The sequence below is a fragment of the Dipodomys ordii genome, unplaced genomic scaffold (assembly GCF_000151885.1).
Source record: "Dipodomys ordii isolate 6190 unplaced genomic scaffold, Dord_2.0 Scaffold66, whole genome shotgun sequence".
Lineage (NCBI taxonomy): Eukaryota > Metazoa > Chordata > Mammalia > Rodentia > Heteromyidae > Dipodomys > Dipodomys ordii.
Window position 1 is genome coordinate 287,999 of NW_012267282.1, and position 12,832 is coordinate 300,830.

The 12,832-nt window shown below is 51.5% G+C and overlaps 2 protein-coding genes across 2 annotated transcripts in view; one reads left to right on the forward strand and one right to left on the reverse strand.

The window, feature by feature from the left end:
* Pole (polymerase (DNA directed), epsilon, catalytic subunit) overlaps positions 1 to 10,301 on the forward strand; it is a 47,288-nt gene extending 36,987 nt beyond the window's left edge. The window contains exons 41-49 of the mRNA XM_013023154.1: positions 2,302 to 2,427; positions 3,247 to 3,379; positions 4,845 to 5,025; positions 6,102 to 6,233; positions 6,358 to 6,551; positions 8,741 to 8,941; positions 9,243 to 9,368; positions 9,740 to 9,829; positions 9,917 to 10,301. Of these exons, the coding sequence (XP_012878608.1) occupies positions 2,302 to 2,427; positions 3,247 to 3,379; positions 4,845 to 5,025; positions 6,102 to 6,233; positions 6,358 to 6,551; positions 8,741 to 8,941; positions 9,243 to 9,368; positions 9,740 to 9,829; positions 9,917 to 10,030 (1,297 nt within the window). The 3' untranslated portion in view covers positions 10,031 to 10,301. The remainder of the gene's footprint in view (positions 1 to 2,301; positions 2,428 to 3,246; positions 3,380 to 4,844; positions 5,026 to 6,101; positions 6,234 to 6,357; positions 6,552 to 8,740; positions 8,942 to 9,242; positions 9,369 to 9,739; positions 9,830 to 9,916) is intronic.
* A 1,594-nt stretch (positions 10,302 to 11,895) lies between these two features.
* Positions 11,896 to 12,832, reverse strand: part of P2rx2 (purinergic receptor P2X, ligand gated ion channel, 2) — an 11,806-nt gene continuing 10,869 nt past the window's right edge. The window contains exons 4-8 of the mRNA XM_013023029.1: positions 12,608 to 12,738; positions 12,388 to 12,478; positions 12,232 to 12,297; positions 12,070 to 12,147; positions 11,896 to 11,988 (exon numbers count right to left, since the gene is read on the reverse strand). Coding sequence (XP_012878483.1) covers positions 11,896 to 11,988; positions 12,070 to 12,147; positions 12,232 to 12,297; positions 12,388 to 12,478; positions 12,608 to 12,738 — 459 coding nt within the window. The remainder of the gene's footprint in view (positions 11,989 to 12,069; positions 12,148 to 12,231; positions 12,298 to 12,387; positions 12,479 to 12,607; positions 12,739 to 12,832) is intronic.

Here is a 12,832-nt window from a genome sequence, read left to right on the forward strand (position 1 = left end):
TTTGTACTAGTTGATAATGCATGTTAGAAACTGGATGACAATGGCTCACTCCTGTTATCCCAGCTACTCAGGAAGCTGTGATCTGAGGATCACGGTTCAAAGCCAGCCTGGGCAGGAAAGGCCATGAGACTTTTTTCTGATTAACCATCCAAAAGGCAGAAGGGGAGTTGTGGCTCAAGTGGTAGAGTACAAGCCTCAAGCTAAAAAGGCTTAAAGACACTTAGGCCCTGAGTTCAAGCTCCAGGACTGGCACAAAAGTCACCTTCGTGGGCTGGGAAGGTGGCTCAGTGGTAGAGCACTTGACTTGCATGCCTGATGCCCTGGGTTCGATTCCTCAGCACCACATAAGCAAAAAGAAAAAAAGCCGGAAGTGGCGCTGTGGCTCAAGTGGTAGAGTGCTAGCCTTGAGCTGAAGAGCTAAGGGACAGTGCCCAGGCCCAGAGTTCAGGCCCCATGACCAGACCCCCCCCCAAAAAAAAATAAAAAATAAAAACGTAATCATCATCATAATAATTTTAGAGAGCTATACATGGATGTAACATACTAATAGGCATTCATTACTATGTCTAGCCTTATACTGTTAGAAATAATCAGTTGCCAGACACTGGTGATTCACACCTGTCATCCTAGCTACTCAGGAGGCAGAGATCTGAGAATCTCAGTTCATAGCCAGCCCAGGCAGGAACGTCTGTGACAGCAGAAAACTAGAAGTGGAACTGTGGCTTAAAGTGGTAGAGTGCTAGCCTTGAGGAGAAAAGCTCAGGGACAGCACAATTTGTTCAGTATTGCAAGGGGGCCCCTCTAGATGCTTGTGAGTGACAATATTTGTCCCACCTCTGACACCATCCATGTGCCAACTTTTGACGATGAAAATGATATCTCAGTGTGTGTGTGTGTGTGTGTGTGTGTGTGTGCGTGTGCGTGTGCGCGTGCGCACGTGCGTGTGTGTGCGCGTGCGTGTGTGTGCGTGCATGTGCTGGTTCAGAGGCCTGAACTATGTCCCTGAGCCTCTGTGCTCAAGGCTAGTACCCTGCCACTGGAGCTACAGTTCCACTTCTGGCTTTTTGATGATTAATCAGATAAGAGTCTCACAAACTTTCCTGCCTGGGCTAGCTTTGAAGGATTATAGGCATGAGCCACTGGCACCTAGCAAGTTTCTTCTCACTTTGTTTTTTTTTTTTTTTTTTTTTTTTGCCAGTCCTGTGACTTGATCTCAGGACCTTAGCACTGTCCCTGAGCTACTTTTGCTCAGAGCTAGCTAGCACTCTACTACTTGAGCCACAGCGCCACTGCTGGCTGTTTCTGTTTATGTGATACTGAGGAATCAATTCCAGGGCTTCATGCATGCTAGACAAGCACTCTACCACTAAGCCATATTCTCAGGTCCTCACTGTTAGGTTTTTAAAAAGAGGTAGCCGAGTAAGAACCACACCACGGCACGTGGTATTCAGGTAAGGGGTAGGTTTATTTAGTATACCTGCTGAGACCAGGCAAGATTGGCACTCCACGAGGCTGGCAAAAAGAGAGAGTGTCTCTGCGGATGCAGATGTGACTTCTTCCAGGTGTCCCAGTTGCCTAGGTAACGCAGGTACTGGGCAGGGTCTGCTTGCCATCCAGGAATGGACCTTACACTCACTTTATGGCTTTTTAAGAAGTCAAACTTCTTCATATACTCTGCCCATTCTTCTTTAGGTTTGTTCAGTTTTGTCATTAAACATTGAATTAATTCTCTGTGTGAGATTTGGTCATTTTAGAACTTGCACTTTTTTCCCTTTTTTTTTTTTTTTTTACTTTTGTGGGTTCTTATGCCATATGGAAACCTTTGCTCTGTCAGGCATGCTAGCATGGACCTATGGAGGCAAGACCATCTCCTCAGTCTAGAAGTTGAATGCTAGTGTGGACAATATAGTCAGACTCCCATCCCCAAAAATAAAAAAGATCTCTTCAGGGCTGGGAAGGTGGCTCAGTGGTAGAGTGCTTGCCTTGCATGCATGAGGCCCTGGGTTCGATTCCTCAGCACCATATAATCAGAAAAAGCCGGAAGTGGCACTGTGGCTCAAGTAATAGAGTGCTCACCTTGAGCTGCAGAACTGAGGGACAGTGCCCAGGCACAGAGTTCAGGCCCATGACTGACAAAAAAAAAAAGAAATCTCTTCATTGCTTCTAGTTGTTAGTCTCTGCGCTCTCTTGCTTCTGGTTCTAAGTATGGGACTTCAAGATCACTAGAGTTTGCCTCATCGCTTCTCTGGTTTCACTTTGGATCATGATGCCTCCTACATTGATAATGAACTTGCTCCACAGGCTTGTTGCTGAATTCAAGCGCCTGGGGTCATCAGTCATCTATGCCAATTTTAACCGTATCATCCTTTGTACAAAGAAGCGCCGGATTGAGGACGCCATTGCCTATGTAGAGTACATTACCAATAGGTGGGTAGAGAGGGCTTCTTATAATGCAGCTGCTATGACTTTGGAGAGAGACCCTCACATCTGTGACCCCAGCTGTTTCAGAGGCAAAGATTGGGAAGGTTGTATTCTAGGCCAGCCTAGTTATCAAAACCTTACCCATCATGCCTGATACGATCTTACTGACTGTGATCCCACATATGCGTTAGGCATAGGTAGGCATTTCATGGTCTAAATTTAGTCAGCCTTGGGATAAAACATATAAGACCCCACCAGGTGCTAGTGGCTCACGCCTGTCATCCTAACTACTCAGGAGGCTGAGATCCGAGGATCACGGTTCAAAGCCAGCCTGGGCAGGAAAATCTGTGAGACTCTTATCTCTAATTAAATACCAGAAAACTAGAAGTAGTGCTGTGGCTCAAGTGACAGAGCACTCACCTTAAGCTGAAGACCTGAGGGACAGCTCCCAGGCCCAGAGTTTAAGCCCTATGACTAACCAAAAAAAAAGAAGAAGAAGAAGAAGAAAGTAAGAGGGGAGGTAAAAGATGGTTGTAAAGAAAAGGAAGGGAAATGCAGAACAAGAGACACTTAAGCAGGTTTTTGTTGTTGTTGGTTCTGGTTTGTCATAGGGCCTGAACTATGGGCCTGGGCGCTGTCCCTCAGCTCTTCAGCTCAAGGCTAGCGCTCTACCACTTGAGCCACAGCACCACTTTCAACTTTTTCTGATTATATGGTGCTGAGGAATCGAACCCAGGGCCTCATGCGTGCAAGGCAAGCACTCTACCACTGAGCCACCTTCCCAGCCCCTTAAGCAGGCTTTTGTTTTTATTTGCTTCTTTGCAGCATCCATTCTAAAGAGATCTTCCACTCCCTGACGATTTCTTTCTCCCGATGCTGGGAATTTCTTCTCTGGATGGATCCATCTAACTATGGTGGAATCAAAGGGAAAGTTCCGAGTAGTATTCACTGTGGACAGGTAAGAGAGCTGAGTCAACTCTGAGGTGATTGTGGGCCGTGTTCACCCTGTGATTGAACATGTGCGCAGGTCCTCCTGCGAGCAGCAGTAGAACACGGCTGTGTGTCCTGATTGCTCAGAGTGCCCCAGAACGGGCTTCCAGCAACACCTGGAGGAGGAGGAGAAACCCCAGCCCTGAGAGACAGCCGCCCAGCAGGGAAGGAAGTCTGCAGTAGCTGTGCCCCTCCTGCAGTACAGCAGGCTCCAGGGAGTCAGGAGCTCGCACTGGCTCGCGAGTGCGCAGCATTGCCCAGGATGGGCTCAGATTTACTGGGCATGGAAGGTTTTAGCTTCCACTTGGCTCCTGTGAGGATAGTCTTCCACAGGAGGACCGAGACAGGTAGAACCCAATCAGTGTCAGCTCAGGGGAGGACTCCAGGTAGGGGGGTTGGTAAGAGGATCTGGGTGCGGGGGGGGGGACGGGGACGGCAGCTCTGTGTGACAATGACCAGGTGGGCGTATGTCTAGGGTGAATGGCAGTAACTTCCAGGAGGCACATGGCGGGGAAAGTCACGTTTGATGGGTGAGTTGAGACACAGTCATCTGGCAGCACAGCTCCCAGGGAGCAGGCTTAGGACACAGCCTGTGTCCTCCTGAAGGACACAGAGGGAGAGTTCTTCCTGGTAGGAGGTGAGACCTGAAGCGGCACTGGACACCACAGCTCCTGAGAGGCCTCAGCAGAAGTAGCTCTGGGTGGGTTAGGTTAGGGGGCAGACCTGATTGGAAGGTAGGGAGAAAGGATGACAGCACAGGACAGCCTAGAGTCAGTCACTGCAGGTAGTGAAGACAGCAGCGGTGTTGCTAGCTACGTTTGGAGGTGAGTTTACAATGTCAGGAAGACCTCATGCTGAATGGATGTCTGTGGTCGGTACAAGGGCCTGTGTAGAACTGTTCCCATCCCAGAAAAAAGGTTTTCTCTTCCCTTTGGCATTGGTCCTTACTTAGGTGGTCCTGAGCTCCTAAGTGAGCCTCCTTCCTTAGTCTTCTGAGTGTTGGGACCACAGATACATGGCACCATACCTGGCTGAGGAAGGGATTCAAGTGTCTTCCAAGAAGGCAAATGAGGGCTGGGAATGTGGCTTAGCAGTAGAGTGCTTGCCTAGCATGCATGAAGCCCTGGGTTCAATTCCTCAGTATCGCATACACAGAAAAGGCTGGAAGTAGTGCTGTGGCTCAAATGGTAGAGTGCTAGCTGTGAGCTGAAGAGCTCAGGGTAGTGCTCAGGCCCTGAGTTCAAGTCACAGGATTGGCCAAAAAAAAGAGAGAGAGAGAAGGCAAATGAGAATCATCGTCCAGCAACCACTCAAGACCAGCAAGCGCAGAGCACTGGTTCTCACAGTGCTGATAAGACTCTGGTCCTGTGACCCAAGTGTCTTGCCACTGAGTGCTGATGCCACAGTGCATACTGGGATTGTCTCTGTTACAGCAAGACTCCCAGGCTGGGGAAGGAGCTGAGGATACGCAGGAGGATGAGGAGGAAGACGAAGAGGAAGAGGAGGGGGTGGAGGAATCCGAGGTGGAAGACTTACTGGAAAGCAACTGGAATATTTTGCAGTTTTTGCCACAGGCAGCGTCCTGCCAAAGTTACTTCCTCATGATTATCTCAGGTAAGCCCAGAGCCAGGGTGGCGGGGCAGTTGAATAAGAGTTAATGAAAGTAGCTCTGGCTAGAGGATGTAGAAAAAGGGAAATGTAGTGGGCGCCAGTGGCTCACGCCTGTAATCCTAACTAGTCTGGAGGCTGAGATCTGAGGATCCATGGTTCAAAGCCAGCCCGGGCAGGCAAGTCTGTGAGACTCTTATCTCCAATAAACCACTAGAAAACCGGAAGTGGTGCTGTGGCTCAAACAGTAGTAGAGTGCTCACCTTGAGCTGAAGAGCACAGGGACAACACCCAAGTCCAGAGTTCAAGCCCCACAACCCACAAAAAATAAAGAAAAAGGGAGATGTGGAAAGGAAGGCTCTAGTGTAGGGGTCCATCACAGAAACAATGGAGGTCTCTGATCTCCTTTTAGTCCTTTTGGAGGCCACAGGAGCAGCCTCCCCGGGGATATCACGAGGGGCCTTCTCAGTTCTCCCAAGGTCTGTTTCCAGTAGCACAGCGGCATACATTCCCTGGGGGGCGGGAGTGTGCATACACTCAAGTAACAAAGCCAGCCCCCATGCTGGCTTCTGGAGCCTCACTTTTTGCTAAGGGGTCTTGTTTGGTGTTTGCAAACCAAGTTACCTAGCTTATAGGAGGAGCATATAAATTAGACCCCTTTGTAACTCAGGGCCATTTGTTAAATAATGTTGAGCATGGTAAGTTAAATTGTCATCAGATACCCCCACAGCTGTACTGATGACTTGTATCTTTACCTCCCTCCTTCAGTCTTTCCAAGTTGTCTCCTAAGTGTTGCAGGGATGTGGGCTCCAAGTCCCTTTCAGGCAATAGTCTCTGCTGCTGAAGAGAGTCACTTTTGTTCACTGTCCAGTATGAAGTAATCCTCTGCTCTCTCTAAGCATGAACTCAGATATCAGCAAGTTCCCCTCTTGTGTCTATTTCTTCAGCTGACTTTGGGTTTATCTGAGGGCAAATAAAGCTGTCTCTAAAAATGACATTTCAGCCATGTCTAGCTAGCAGACTAGTCCTGGGGCTCCCTTGGATTCTGGAGCATTTCTTAGCCACGCTGTCTCTCTTTGCAGCATATATTGTGGCCGTGTACCACAGCATGAAGGATGAGCTGAGGCGTAGTGCCCCAGGCAGCACCCCTGTGAAGAGGAGGGGGGCCAGCCAGTTCTCCCAGGAGCCCGAGGTGGCAGCAGGAGCCCTTCCTGGTGAGCACCCTGTCAGTCACACAGTCCCTGCTGCACTGTGACCTGTCCCTGCTGCACGGTATCGCTGATGGGTGGGAGGTTCCCAGGGTCAAATTTTTCCCTCTGCACTCTTAACCTCTCCCAGGAATGATCACTTTCTCTCAAGATTATGTGGCAAACGAGCTCACTCACAGCTTCTTCACCATCACTCAGAAGATTCAAAAGAAAATCACAGGCTCTCGGAACTCAACTGAGCCCTCAGAGATGTTTCCTGTCCTGCCTGGTTCACACTTGCTGCTTAATAACCCTGCTCTGGAGTTCATCAAATATGTCTGCAAGGTGAGCGCCACCTGCGTCCCTCAGTCACCCCACTCGTGTGGGTCATTTCCCTGTTGCATGCTGTTGAGGCACTGGGCTCCAATGTGAGGAGAAGCCCTGACCTCATGGACCAACAGTGCATCAGGAGGGCAGGCCCGCGCACAGACGGTGCTGTGCAGAGGAGGCCGCCGAGGGCCTGGTTCTGGTGGGAGAGCTGGTGTATGAGTGACGGCTGTGACAGGCAGAAGACAAAGGAAGCAGCACAGAACCACGGCTGAGCTCCAACACCATAGGAGGAAAGGCAGGTCTGAAGTTCAGTGAGGGACTCACATTACCAGACAGTAAACACATGCCATACCTGTTAGCGCGTAGACTGGCCATCACGCCACCCGAACGGCTCAGCCTTCACACCTGATTGCTAAAGATCATGTGACTGCTTAAGGTTTGATTGTGGGGAAGAAATGTGCCTAGCACAGAGGTTGTAGCTCAATGTTAAACCATCGATCTAGCAAATACAAGGTCCTGAGTTCAAACTTCAGTACTTCCAAAAAAGAAAGAAAGGGGAGGGAGGAAAAGGAAAAAAAGGTAGGTTGGTTCGTTCTCAGCTCACTGTTAAGTCCCATTTGCTTTAAAATGCTTTATTTTTATTAAAATAGTTGTTCATTTGTGAGATTGACAAGGCACATGACCACTCCTTCTACCAGAATCTAGAGGTAGAGCATTTCCTACTCGTCCCTCAGTCCCTGGCAGCCTCTGATCTGTCCTCTGTGTCACAGTCACAGTTGCAGGCTTTTCAGAGCGGGTGGAACTGCCGTGTCATGCTGCAGAACTATCTGCACTTGAATGAGCCCTGATCCCCTCAGGGCTCAGATGCTGAATGTCATATGCACGTACCCTACCTTATGTAGACTTCTTCCCCTTGCAGAATGCACTCGTGGGCCACCTCCTGCTGCGTGGTAGTGTGTGGTACAGGAGCGCCCGCACTGGCCCCTTCTCCAGGGGAAAGACATCAATTATACGCACTTTTTGATAACTAATGACAAAGATACGATACACAATCACGGATAAGTCTTTGTGTAGACATAAATTTCAGTGGGTTTTTTTCCCCCATACTGCCGAGTAGTATGGAAAGTGTATTTTGACTTTGACTTTTCTGCTGTGGCTGCGGTGCTGTACTCTCATAAGCAGTATATGATTAGAGTTCCATGCCTTCTACCAGAGCATGCTATTACGGCTTTAAGTTTCAGCTATTCCAATAGTTGTGTAGTAGAATCTCATGGCTTTGATTTGTAGTTCCCTGATGCATAATGGTGCAGAGCATAATTTTTCCTGGGTGGCTGTCCAAATCTTTTCTCCATTTTTAAAAATTGGGGGAGTTTTTGTGTTTATGTTGCTGGGATCTAACTAGGACGTTGCCCACACTCGCAAGTGCTATGCCACTAAGCTACACTTTTGCCCCTTTGTTTTTCTTGCTGTTGAAAGTTCTTTGTGGTTTTGTTTTGTATTTTGAAAGTCCCTTATATATTCCTTTATGTTATTATATATGTCTCTGGTGTCATGTCTCAGTAGTTTGGGCTTTAAGGGCACGGAGATTTTTTTCCTAGTTTTCTTCTTTAAGTCTTATCATTTTGGGTTCTACCCTGAGTCAGTGGTCCATTTTTAATTCATCTTTTTGCTATGTGCGTGCCGTAAGCTGAGGATTCCAGATTTTTCTACTGAAGGATCTTTGCATCATTTTCAAAACTTGGTTGTCCGTTTCTGTGCGGGTCAGTTTCTGAACTGCGTACTTTTTTGTATATTGGTGAGTTCTGCCAGTGTTTATGGCTAGTGCCTGTAGGATGAGTCGGGGTCCCCTACTCTTTGATTTCTGGAAGATACTGTGTAGACTAAGTGGTGTCTCTTTTGATAAATGGTAAATTCCGTAGTGAATCCTCCATCCACCAGCAGGGAACTTGTACTACATAGAAACAGTGGCCCCTGATAGTCCAAGGGGTTTGAAGAAGAAACTAAGTGATACTGAGAAACAAGGAGCCTACAGAGCGGCTCCAGTCCGAATTAAGCCCAGGGAGAGGCTGGGGGATGCGTCCTGGTGGAGGGATTGCAGTCTGGAAGGAGGGCAGGGAGAGGGGAGGAGGGGGCCTGGGTGTGATGGGGTGCAGTCTGGACGGGGGCCCTGGGCGATGCTCCCTGATAGGCTGTGGTCTTCACAGGTACTGTCTTTGGACACAAACATCACAAACCAGGTGAACAAGCTGAGCAGAGACTTGCTTCGCTTGGTGGACGTTGGCGAGTTCTCCGAGGAAGCGCAGTTCAGAGACCCTTGCCGCTCCTACGTGCTCCCCGAGGTGATCTGCCACAGCTGTAATTTCTGCCGAGACCTGGACCTGTGCAAAGACGCCTCCTTCTCTCAGGTTGGGCTCAGCACTTGCAAAGCCGAGGCAGGCCCTTGCTGATAGGGCAGAGCCTGCAGACAGGTGGGGCAGCCATGCAGCGCCTGTTGTGTTCACCCCTGTGAGTTGTACCTGCTCCCTTCCCTTGGCCACTTGGCTGTCATGTTCCCCAGTGCTGGCGTGATGAAGGTCAGCATGGGTGCAGTCGTAAGTGCTGATTCTCCTTTGGCCCCAGCACCCCCTACTGGAAATGCTGCCAACTGTGGTGGTGTGTGGTGTGTCCACCCCGCACGCTGACCGTTTACCCCTCCCTGATCTCTAGGATGGAACCGTTCTTCCTCAGTGGTTCTGCTCCAACTGTCAGGCTGCCTACGACTCAGCTGCCATTGAGTCAGCCCTGGTAGAAGCTCTGCAGAGGAAGCTGATGGCCTTCACTCTGCAGGACCTTGTAAGCTCCCTCAGTGGGCCGGGGCTCGGGGGCCCAGTGCTGCAGGAAAGTGCTCTTGCCCACGTGCCCTGCCGACTCCTCCTGTCAACGTCTGTTGGCACCTGCACTGTGGGCAGAAGCAGTCTCGTGGCACTTGATCCAGTAGAGAGAAGTAGACAGCACAGCGACAGTTAAGAGAGCAGCAGAAGAGTAGTGTTGCCAGCCACAAGGCAGTCCTGCTGTGGACCCCTAAGCAAAAGCCTGCCGGACATGCCCAGGCACCATTAGAGAACCACTACACAAGGAGATGTGCTCCTCCTCAACAGCCCCAGGGCCACAGCATGGCCAGACTGATGATGAGCTGAGCCTCACGGTGCTGTCCCTCATTTCAGATCTGCCTGAAGTGTCGTGGTGTGAAGGAGACCCATATGCCTGAGTACTGCAGCTGTGCAGGGGACTTCGCCCTCACCATCCACACTCAGGTGGGCGGTGCTCTCTGTTAGAATACATGCTATTTGCTGTTCCTCTCTAGGTGGGACCAGCATCATTCTATCTCTTTGTTCCCACAGATCTTCATGGAACAAATTGGAATCTTCCAGAACATTGCCCAGCACTATGGCATGTTATACCTCCAGGAGACCCTGGAGTGGCTACTGCAGACAGGTCCTCTGTCCAACTCTTAGCAAGCCCACGCTGAGGACATCTTGGCATCTGCATCAGGGACCCTGTGTTCCAAGTGGCTGTGTACCTGACCACCTGACTTTCCAGAGTCCAGGCAATGAACAACGCAGGGAGCTCAGATGGGACACGAACTAGCACAGAAGTAGGGAGTGGCTCTATCAACAGACGTCATGAGCGGAGGGAAGACGCATCTAAAAGGTCTTTTCCCACAAATAAATGTGCTTCAGGCATCTGCTTTCTGTACCCTGCTAGGTGACAGGAAGTCCTTCCAGAATACCCTGGCCCCATCCCAGCTCTCTTGCCTCATTCAGAGCCTGACTGGGCCTGAGGTAAGGTAGTGGATGAGGACGGGTGCCGAAGTGCCCCTCCGGGAGCTGGAATCGCACTTGTTCTATGGAGAAATGTTTCCTCTCTGCAGCCCTGTGAGAACAGGATTTGAGTCACTTCCCAGGAAGTACAGATCCAAAATCTGGGGGGGATACCAGGAGACGTTTTCTTCTCATTGTCTCTGGACCCATTCAGAGCCGTCACAGGGGGTGTCTGCTTGCTCCATACGTCCACGTAAAGCCTGGAGTCTGGCTGGGCTGAACCTGGTAGCTGACGTAGCTACCATGAGCCCTCCTGGTCCCTGTGGGGTCCCTCAGGTCCCTTTATCAGCCTCAGGAAATGAGACTACACGCCTCACTTTCAGCTAAATATGGTCCTTGGCCTTCACTGCCTTACTGGCCTAGGCCAGTGTTAGCAGGGCACTAGATAAATGCGTATATCACAAATTCAGAAGACAGAGACAACATGAGCTCACTCGGAAGACCCTGCAGTAGCTTAGAATGCCAGTGTTGTCTGTACTGTGATCTTTAGTCTCTAGAAGCATCTATGGGGAGAAATTGGACACCACTAGGACCAGCCTGCCTGGGATGTGGACTGAGCTGGGACCTCTGAGTGGAGCGCAGATCAAATCAGGCGGTGAGGGGAGGTGAAAGGCACTGGCTCACCAGGCTTCTTGGAAGCAGAAGCAGAGAGGATGGGGGAGGGGAGCCAACAAGGCTGCCCAGTGGCTCTCTGCACAGGCCCTGGCGCCAACAGGCCTGGGTTCACTCAGACCAGCTTAGAGGCGCTGAAATAAACCAGAGCCTAACCGTGTCCAGGAATCCAACTAGAGAGACTTGTTTCTGCAAAACTAGAGCTATACCCGTGTTAAACCCAAAGAGATCAGGTGTTTGTGACCTGTGGTGTGAGACAGCATTTAAGCTACCTGCAAACTCCACTTGCTGTCAAGACCAGGAGCTCCCACTGGGCATCCTGAGACTCGGTGCTCTGGCCTGGTACACGGGACGCTTTCTGGAGTCTAACACACACTGGGAAGCACACCTGGGAACCAAGTTCTGGGCTGCTAGCAGTCTGCCCAGGCAGCATTACCCACCAGCAGCCGCCAAGGACACAGCACCCGACTGTCCTCCAGCCCTGGCTTTAGCTTTGCCTACTCTCCATCACCAAGTCTGCCCAGTCCCCTTTGGCCTGTCTAGAGGTGCACCCTGCATTATGCCCTCCTGGGGTCATAGCTTTCCCCAAGAAGCAGCCAGAAGATCTTTTGTCATATGTTTATTGGATTCTGAGCTTCAGCTAAGGAAAAGGTCTGAGCAGTTATAAAACATGGGAGGCCCGGGCGCACGGGTGGGGGTGGGGGGCACTCTGCTCTCACTTGAGGCCCAGGGAGCAGGGAGGGGGGGAAGGCACGCCTGGAGGCCACAGGGCTCTCCCTCCCGTACATGGAGACACTTGGCTACTGGGGTGAGCAGGTCCTCATAGCTGCCGGGGCAGCTAAGGCTGTTTCTGGGCTCTACTGGGCCCAGGCAGGTCCGAGTTGGGCTTAACCTTTGGGGTTTGTGGGTGCAGGGTCCTGTTGGGGGTGCTCACAGGTGGAACATGTCTTCCGTACATGCTGGCCGAGAGTGTCCACCATCTGCTTGGATGGGACACAGTAGCGACAGGCCTAGCTCTGCCCCTTGTCCTGAGGTTGGCCCTCCGGACCTGGTGTACACACCTTGTCGAATTTCTTACGGCTGTAGACTTTGTTTTTGTTCATGAATGTTAGCAAGATCCAGTCACAGAGGAAGGAGCCCTAAGGCCAGCAGACACCAGTGCTTAAGAGCCTGGAAGGGCACACGCACACGCACGCACACGCACACACACATGGGCCCCTTACCACTCCAATGGAGGTCAGAGCGGTGGCCAGGTTAATGATGGTGGGAATGAGGCTGAACCTCCCTGCCTGAGGAGGACAGGCTTGCTTTTAGACCTTTGGCATGGGCATGGGGGGCCAGGGGACCCACCCCGCAGGGAGGGACCCAGCACCCAGCACCTGTCCGTGCACAATGACGTCGATTCGAATCCCGTAGGCTTTGACCAGCGTGCGGGTCGCGGTGCCGTTTATGTTGTAATACTTGGCAAACCTAGGGTGGAAGGGACGAGGGGCCGTGTCCAGGCTTCCCGCGCCGGTGCTGGGGCCGCAGCCCGGGGGCTGGCCCCTGCCGTCCCCTGCTGGCCCCTGCCGTCCCCTGCTGGCCCCGGCCCGCCGGCACCTGAAGTTGTAGCCGGAGGAGGCTGCGGCGTGCTTGGGGTCCAGCCTCCGGAAGGAGTACTGGGGGTTGCACTGGGCCTCCGAGAGGTCCAGGTCACAGTCCCAGTTGATGAGGACGCCCAGGACGCCGCCCTGCAGGGAGGGCGGAGGGCGCAGGTCAGAGGGTAGGGTTAGGGTTAGGTGGCGTTTCACGGGGCTGGCCCGCTCCCCGAACCCCCCCCACCCC